General features: G+C 69.2%; 1 protein-coding gene across 1 annotated transcript; it reads left to right on the forward strand.

Moving 5' to 3' along the window:
- Positions 1-237: 237 nt before the first annotated feature.
- Positions 238-8,384, forward strand: ITGA7 (integrin subunit alpha 7). Its single transcript, XM_064734914.1, has 5 exons — positions 238-822; positions 3,319-3,446; positions 3,534-3,613; positions 4,468-4,723; positions 8,162-8,384. The coding sequence occupies exons 1-5, from the start codon at positions 305-307 to the stop codon at positions 8,356-8,358; spliced, it is 1,179 nt and encodes a 392-aa protein (XP_064590984.1). The 5' UTR covers positions 238-304; the 3' UTR covers positions 8,359-8,384.
- The last annotated feature ends 273 nt before the right edge of the window (positions 8,385-8,657 follow it).

Consider the following 8,657-nt stretch of genomic DNA (forward strand, 5'->3'; position numbering starts at 1 on the left):
CCGGTATTTGGGCTCAGTCTCGGTATTTGGGGTCACCCCTCGCCCTCTGGGCTCCCTCTGTGGGTCTGGGGTCCCTCCCTCTGTTCGTGGCCCCGCCCCCTCCCTGCCCCGCCCCTCCCGGGGCTCTCCGGGGCTTCCCCGGTTCCGCGGGGGCGGGGCCGGGGCGGAGCCGCCCCCGGGAGCAGCGGGAGCCGCGGGCGGCGGCACCGGCGGGGCGGGGATGGCGAGCGGGGGCTGCCGGTGCCCACCGGGGCCGTTACCGGGGCTGTGCCGGTGCCCACCGGGGCTTTTACCGGGGCCGTTAATGGGGCTACCGGGGCTCTGCCGGTGGCTAACGGCGATGTTCCTGCGGCTCCCGGGTCTACCGGGGCTGTCCCGGTGCCTACCGCGGCTGCTACCGGGACTCTACCGGTCGTTACCGGGGCTGTACCGGTGGCTACTGTCGGTGTCCTTGGGGCTACCGGGACTGTGCCAGTGCCTACCAGAGTTACCGGAGCTCTGCCGGTGGCTACCGGAGCCGTTCCTGTGGCTATCGGGGCTCTGCTCGGGGCTACCGGGACTCTACCGGTGGTTACCGGGACTCTACAAGTGGCTACTGTCGGTGTCCCTGTGGCTACCGGGACTTTGCCCGGGGCTACCGGCACTGTCCCCGGGGCTACCGGGACTGTGCCCGGTGTTACCGGCGCTGTTTCTGACATTACCGGCGGCCGCCGCGTTCAACCTGGACGGGGCCAGCCCGGTGCTCAAGGACGGGGACCGGGGCAGCCTCTTCGGAGCGGCCGTGGCGCTGCACCGGCAGCTGAGCCCCGAGCCCCGGGCGTGGTGAGCGGGGAACCGGGGGGACCGGGAGGGACCGGGAGGGACCGGGAGGGACCGGGAGGGACCGGGAGGAACCGGGAGAAACCCGGGGAGAACCGGGAGGAACCGGGGGAAACGGGGAGAACGGGAGGGACCGGGAGGGACCGGGGGGGACGCGACCCCCGGGATGGGCAGGGAGGGACCCCCGGGAATGGGGGCGGAACCGGGGTGGGGGGGTTCGGTTGAGGGGATTTTGGGGATTTGGCGATTTTGGGGGATCCTATTGCCGGGACTTGGGGGATTTTGCGGAATTCCAGGATTGGGGGGGATCCTGTTGAGGGGATTTGGGGGATTCTGGGGGTTCCGGAGTTGTGGGGATCCTATTGTCGGGATTTGGGGGAGTTTTGAGGCGGTGGGATCCTATTGCCGGGATTTAGGGGGGGGGGATTTTGAGGGTTCAGGGGATCCTATTGTCGAGATTTGGGGAGTTTTAGGGCAGGGAGGATCCTATTGAGGGATTTGGGGTGTTTTGGAGGTTGGGGGGATCCTATTGCCGGGATTTGGGGGAGTTTTGAGTCGGTGGGATCCTATTGCCGGGATTTGGGGGGGAGATTTTGGGTGGGGGGATCCTATTGCCGGGATTTGGGGAGTTTTTGGGTGGGGGGATCCTATTGCCGGGATTTGGGGGTTCAGGGTCTGGGGGTATCCTATTGCCGGGGTTTGGGGGATTTTTGGGAGTTTTGGGGGGGGGGATTCCATTGCCGGGATTTTGGGGGGTTCGGGAGCGCCGGGAGCCGCGGGGCTGAGGGGGAGCGGGACCCCCGGAGCGACCCCAGAGAGAGGGGACGGTGCCAAAGGGACAGAAGGGACAGGAGGGACAGACACAGGGACAGACACAGGGACAGACACAGGGACGGTGTCGGTGTCACGGTCAGGCCGCCTGCGCGGCCGGGATTATTCAGCATTAGCGGGGGATGGGGGCCCTGGGGGGGCTCTGGGGGGGCTCTGGGGGGGCTCAGGGGGTCTCGGGGTCCCAGCGCTGCCCCGGAGCTCTCGGCTGGAGCGACCCCCCCCGGCCGGACCCCCCCGGGCCGTGCGGCGAACGCCCACCCGCGACTGCCGTGTCCGCGTGTCCCTCTGTCCTCCGTGTCCCGTGTCCCCGTGTCCCTCTGTCCTCGTGTCCCTCTGTCCCCCCGTGTCCCTCTGTCCTCCGTGTCCGTGCGTCCCTGTGTCCCTCTGTCCGCAGTGTCCGTGTGTCCCTGTGTCCCACTACCCCAGTGTCCCGTGTCCCACCCTCATGTCCCCAGTTCCCCGGTCCCGTGTCCCCCTGTCCTCCGTGTCCCCGTGTCCTACTACCCCAGTGTCCCCCTGTCCCCATGTCCTCACATCCCCCTGTCCCTCTGTCCCCCATATCCCCCTGTCCCCCTGTGTCCCCCTGTCCCTCCCGCTTCTCCCGGGCCATTCCCGGGGGTCTCTCAACCCTGGCTGTCACCGCGTCCCCCCCTCTTCACCCCCCCCCTTGTCCCGGTGTCGCCGCTGTCGCCGCGGTGTCGCAGCGCTGCCGCCCGCGCCGCGTTCCTGGCACCGAGGGCGGCTTTGGCCGCCGCTGCCCGGGGCAGGTGGCGGCGGAACCGGGCTGGGCTCGGCTCCCTCACTGTCCCCTGGCTGTCCCCCACTGTCCCCTCACTGTCCCCTGACTGTCCCCCACTGTCCCCGCTGTCCCCGCTGTCCCCCGGTGTCCCCCGGCCTGTCCCGGCCCCGTGGGGCGCGGGTGTCTCGGTGTCCCCGCTCCTTTTTTGGCCATGCTGCTCCCGGGTTATTTTGAGTGAATTCCGGGTTATTTTTACCTCTTCTGCCTCCCCGCCACCCCCGTGGGCTCCGCCGCGTCCCCCCCGCGCCACCGGCACCGCCCGGGCTCGGGGACCCTCAGGGACCCCTCCCCAAATCCTCGCGGGGGTCCCGGAGGATGTCTGGGGTGTCCCCTCCTGTCCCCACAATGTCCCCGCAGTGTCGCTGCTTGGTGGGGCTGGCACCGAGCCGGGCACGGGGGTGGCACAGCTGCACCCGGAGGGGGCTTGGTCACCCTCGGGGACCCCTCCCCAAATCCTAGCAGGGGTCCCTCCTGTCCCCTCCTGTCCCCACAGTGTCCCCCCAGCAGCTGCCGCGCCAGGGGGGTACCAAGGGGGGCTCGGTGACCCTCGGGGACCCCTCCCCAAACCCTGACCGGGGTCCCAGGGGGTGTCCAGGTGTCCCCACAGTGTCCCCCTCCCCAGGCTGGCACCGCGCTGGGCACGGGGGTGGCACAGCCGTGCCGGAGGGGGCTCGATGATTCTCAGGGACCCCTCCCCAAATCCCGACCGGGGTCCCGGGGGTGTCCGGGGTGTCCGGGGTGTCCCCTCCTGTCCCCACAGTGTCCCCACAGCAGCTGCCGGGCCCGGGGGTGGCACAGCCGGTACCGGGGGGTTCCGTGACCCCCGGGGACCCCTCCCCACGCCCTGACGGGGGTCGCTGCCCTGCCAGGCTGCTCGTGGGAGCCCCCCGGGCGCGGGCGCTGCCCGGCCAGGCCGCCAACATCAGCGGGGCTCTGTTCGCCTGCCCGCTGAGCGCCGAGCCCTCCGACTGCTGGAGGGTCCCCATCGATGGCGGAGGTGAGCGGGGGTCCCGGGGGGTCCCGGGGGGTCCCGGGGGGTCCCCAGGGGGGGTCCGGGCCGGGCTGACCCCCCCGGTGCCCGCAGAGGATCCGCAGCGAGAGAGCAAAGAGAACCAATGGCTGGGGGTCAGCGTGCAGAGCCAAGGGCCCGGCGGCAAGGTCGTGGTGAGCACCGGCACGGGGACCCCGGGGTGGGGACACCGGGATGGGGACACCGAGGACACCGGGATGGATGGGGACACCGGGATGGATGGGGACAGAGAGATGGGGACAGCGAGACAGGGACATAGGGATGGGACATCAGGGTGGGGACACTGGGATGGGGACACCGAGGTGGATGGGGACACCGGGGACAGTGGGATGGGGACACCAGGGCGGGGACACCGGGGAGGGACAGCGGGATGGATAGGGACACTGGGATGGGGACATCGGGGACACCGGGATGAGGACACCGGGGACACTGGGATAGGGACACCGGGATGAATGGGGCACCAGGATGGGGACACCGGGATGGATGGGGACACCGGGATGGGGACATCGGGGACACTGGGATAGGGACACCGGGATGGATAGGGACACTGGGATGGGGACATCGGGGACACCGGGATGAGGACATCGGGGACACTGGGATAGGGACACCGGGATGGATGGGGCACCAGGATGGGGACACCGGGATGGATGGGGACATCGGGGACACCGGGATGGATGGGGACACCGGGGACACCAGAGTGGATGAGAACACTGGGATGGGGACACGGGACGGGGACACCGGGATGGGGACACTGGGATGGATGGGGACACCGGGGACACCAGAATGGATGGGAACACCGGGATCGGGACACCGGGATGGATGGGGACACCGGGGACACGGGATGGAGACACCGGGATGGAGACACGGGATGGAGACACCGGGATGGGGACACGGGATGGATGTGGACACGGGATGGGGACACGGGACGGGCACACCGGGGACCCCTCGGCCGGCTGTCCCCATCGCCGCTGTCCCTCGCTGTCCCCAGACCTGCGCGCACCGCTACGAGGTGCGGCACCGCGTGCGGCAGCCGCTGGAGACGCGGGACGTGATCGGGCGCTGCTTCGTGCTGAGCCAGGACCTGCGGGAGCGCGACGAGCTGGACGGCGGCGAGTGGAAATTCTGCGAGGGGCGAGCGCCGGGCCACGAACGGTTCGGGTTCTGCCAGCAGGGCCTGGCGGCCGCCTTCAGCCCCGACCGGCGCTACGTGCTGCTGGGGGCTCCGGGGACGTACAACTGGAAGGGTGAGGGGCGGTGAGACCCCTGCCCACTGAGGGTTTGGGGGGTCTGGGGGCATGTTTCTGCTGGGGCCCGGGGACGTACAACTGGAAGGGTGAGGGGCGGTGAGACCCTGCCCAGGGGGAATTTGGGGGGTCTGGGGTGAATTCCTGCTGGGGGCCCGGGGACGTACAACTGGAAGGGTGAGGGGCGGTGAGACCCCTGCCCAGGGGGAATTTGGGGGGTCTGGGGGTGTATTCCTGCTGGGGGCCCCGGGGACGTACAACTGGAAGGGTGAGGGGCGGTGAGACCCCTGCCCACTGAGGGTTTGGGGGGTCTGGGGGCTGTTTCTGCTGGGGGCACCCGGGACATACAGCTGGAAGGGTGAGGGGCGGTGAGACCCCTGCCCAGGGTTTGGGGGGTCTGGGGGTGAATTCCTGCTGGGGGCACCCGGGACATACAGCTGGAAGGGGGGAGGGCGGTGAGACCCCGCCCACTGAGGGTCTGGGGGTCTGGGGGTGAATTCCTGCTGGGGGCCCCGGGGACGTACAACTGGAAGGGTGAGGGGCGGTGAGACCCCTGCCCAGGGGGAATTTGGGGGGTCTGGGGGTGAATTCCTGCTGGGGGCCCCCGGGACGTACAGCTGGAAGGGTGAGGGGCGGTGAGACCCCTGCCCACTGAGGGTCTGGGGGCTGTTCCTGCTGGGGGCTCCGGGGACGTACAGCTGGAAGGGTGAGGGGCGGTGAGACCCCTGCCCACTGAGGGTTTGGGGGGTCTGGGGGTGTATTCCTGCTGGGGGCTCCGGGGACGTACAACTGGAAGGGTGAGGGGCGGTGAGACCCCCGCCCACTGAGGGTTTGGGGGGTCTGGGGCTGAATTCCTGCTGGGGGCTCCGGGGACGTACAACTGGAAGGGTGAGGGGCGGTGAGACCCCTGCCCAGGGGAATTTGGGGGGTCTGGGGGTGTATCTCTGCTGGGGGCTCCGGGATGTACAGCTGGAAGGGTGAGGGGCGGTGAGACCCCTGCCCACTGAGGGTCTGGGGGCTGTTCCTGCTGGGGGCCCCGGGGATGTACAACTGGAAGGGTGAGGGGCAGTGAGACCCCTGCCCACTGAGGGTTTGGGGGGTCTGGGGGTGAATTCCTGCTGGGGCCTCCGGGAACGTACAGCTGGAAGGGTGAGGGGCGGTGAGACCCCTGCCCAGGGGGAATTTGGGGGGTCTGGGGGTGTATCTCTGCTGGGGGCCCCGGGGACGTACAACTGGAAGGGTGAGGGGCGGTGAGACCCCTGCCCAGGGGAATTTGGGGGGTCTGGGGGTGTATTCCTGCTGGGGGCCCCGGGATGTACAACTGGAAGGGTGAGGGGAGATGGGACCCCAAAACGGGGGTCTGGGGGCTGTTCCTGCTGGGGACATCGGGCACCTACTGCTGGAAGGGTGAGGGGCGGTGAGACCCCTGCCCACTGAGGGTCTGGGGGTGAATTCCTGCTGGGGGCTCCGGGGACGTACAACTGGAAGGGTGAGGGGCGGTGAGACCCCCACCCACTGAGGGTTTGGGGGGTCTGGGGGCTGTTCCTGCTGGGGGCACCGGGGACGTACAACTGGAAGGGTGAGGGGCGGTGAGACCCCTGCCCACTGAGGGTCTGGGGGCTGTTCCTGCTGGGGGCTCCGGGGACGTACAGCTGGAAGGGTGAGGGGAGATGGGACCCCCTAACAGGAGGGTTGGGGGTCTGAGGGCGTTTGGGAATGGGGACCACAGCTGGGAGGGTGAGGGGTGCTGGGACCCTTCTCTGGGACCCCTCCTGGGGGGGGGGTGTGGGACCAATAACTGGGAGGGTGAGGGGCGTTTGGGGGGTGTGGGGGGGTCCCCAGGTGTGCCCGGGTGATGCTGGGGCTGGGGGTGCTCAGGCCGAGCACGAGGGTCCCTCGGTGTCCCTGGGGGTCCCCGCAGTGTCCCCCTCACCTGGGGAGGGGTCCCTGCTCAAACAGAGCCCCTTGGAGCCCTCGGTGTCCCCATTGTCCCCATTGTCCCCACTGCCCCCATTGTCCCCATTGCCCCCATTGTTCCCATTGTCCCCCCGTCCCCTGGGGAGGGGTCCCAGCTCAGCCACAGCCCCATGGACCCCTCGGTGTCCCCATTGCCCCCATTGTCCCCACTGCTCCCATTTGCCCCCATTGTCCCCAATATTCCCATTGTCCCCATTGTCCCCATTGTCCCCCCGTGTCCTCATTGTCCCCACTTCCCCCATTATCCCCATTGCCCCCATTGTCCCCCCGGGCCCTGCAGGCACCGTGCGCCTGGAGCAGCTCCAGCAGAGCTCCCTGGTGTCCCCAATGTCCCCAATGTCCCTCCATTGTCCCCAATGTCCCCCCACTGTCCCCACTGTCCCCGGGCCCGCAGGCACCGTGCGCCTGGAGCGGCTCCAGCAGAGCTCCCTGGTGTCCCCAATGTCCCCCCACTGTCCCCAATGTCCCTCCATTGTCCCCAATGTCCCCACTGTCCCCGGGCCCGCAGGCACCGTGCGCCTGGAGCGGCTCCAGCAGAGCTCCCTGGTGTCCCCAATGTCCCCCCACTGTCCCCATTGTCCCGGCCCGCAGGCACGTGCGCCTGGAGCGGCTCCAGCAGAGCCCATTGTCCCCAATGTCCCCCACTGTCCCAATGTCCCACTGTCCCATTGTCCCCCCTCCCCTGGGAAGGGGTCCCAGCTCAGCCACAGCCCCATGGACCCCTCGGTGTCCCCATTGTCCCCACTGCTCCCCTTTGCCCCCATTGTCCCCAATATTCCATTGTCCCCATTGCCCCCATTGTCCCCATTGCCCCCATTGTCCCCCCGGCCTGCAGGCACCGTGCGCCTGGAGCAGCTCCAGCAGAGCTCCCTGGTGTCCCCAATGTCCCTCCATTGTCCCCAATGTCCCCCATTGTCCCACTGTCCCCGGGCCCGCAGGCACCGTGCGCCTGGAGCAGCTCCAGCAGAGCTCCCTGGTGTCCCCAATGTCCCCCGTGTCCCAATGTCCCCCCATTGTCCCCAATGTCCCCACTGTCCCCGGGCCCGCAGGCACCGTGCGCCTGGAGCAGCTCCAGCAGAGCTCCCTGGTGTCCCAATGTCCCCCCGTGTCCCCATGTCCCCCCACTGTCCCATGTCCCCCCATTGTCCCCATTGTCCACGTCCCGGGCCGCAGGCACCGTGCGCCTGGAGCGGCTCCAGCAGAGCTCCTGGTGTCCCCAATGTCCCTCCATTGTCCCCAATGTCCCCCATTGTCCCCACTGTCCCCGGGCCCGCAGGCACCGTGCGCCTGGAGCGGCTCCAGCAGAGCTCCCTGGACCTGCTGCGCCCGGACGCCGGCCCGTTCGAAGCGGGGGGGGAGAAGGAGCAGGACCCGTCCCTGATCCCCGTGCCCGCCAACAGCTACCTGGGTACGGGGGCTGGGGGCGCCCCTGACCCGCGGCCGTGCCCCCTCCCCACCCAGGGCTGCTCTTTGTGACAAACATTGAGAGCGCCGCCCCCGACCTGAGGGTGTTCCGGACCCCCGAGCCCGGAGAGAGGGTGCCCGGCGCGGCCGCGGACGTGGGGCACAATTCCTACCTGGGTTCGTGCGTGCCACGCCGTGCCAGGCGTGTGCCGGGCGTGTGCCAGGCGTGTGTCACCCGTGTGCCCCCTGTGTGACCCTCCCGTGCCGTGTGTGACACTCCCGTCCCCTCCAGGAAGGGTCCTGCGGGCACACGCGTGTGCCACCTGTGTGACCCTCCCGTGCCCTGTGTGACACTAACCCCTCCTGGAAGGGTCCTGCGGGCACACGCGTGTGCCACCTGTGTGCCAGGCGTGTGCCACCTGTGTGACCCTCCCGTGCCCTGTGTGACACTAACCCCCCCCAGAAGGGTCCTGCGGGCACACGCGTGTGGCGCTGTCCCCACGGGGCTCCTGTCACGCGTGTCCCCACTCGGGGGTGGCACCCTGGGCACGCA

The sequence above is a fragment of the Zonotrichia leucophrys genome, chromosome 29 (genome assembly GCF_028769735.1).
Source record: "Zonotrichia leucophrys gambelii isolate GWCS_2022_RI chromosome 29, RI_Zleu_2.0, whole genome shotgun sequence".
Classification (NCBI taxonomy): domain Eukaryota; kingdom Metazoa; phylum Chordata; class Aves; order Passeriformes; family Passerellidae; genus Zonotrichia; species Zonotrichia leucophrys.

Excerpts from the sequence above, each read along its gene's own strand:
- ITGA7 (XM_064734914.1), top strand. The coding sequence starts at position 305 with ATGGGGCTACCGGGGCTCTGCCGGTGGCTAACGGCGATGTTCCTGCGG. Across the intron at positions 823-3,318 it reads AGCCCCGAGCCCCGGGCGTG|GCTGCTCGTGGGAGCCCCCC; the intron begins GTGAGCGGGGAA and ends CTGCCCTGCCAG. Across the intron at positions 3,614-4,467 it reads GGCCCGGCGGCAAGGTCGTG|ACCTGCGCGCACCGCTACGA; the intron begins GTGAGCACCGGC and ends CGCTGTCCCCAG.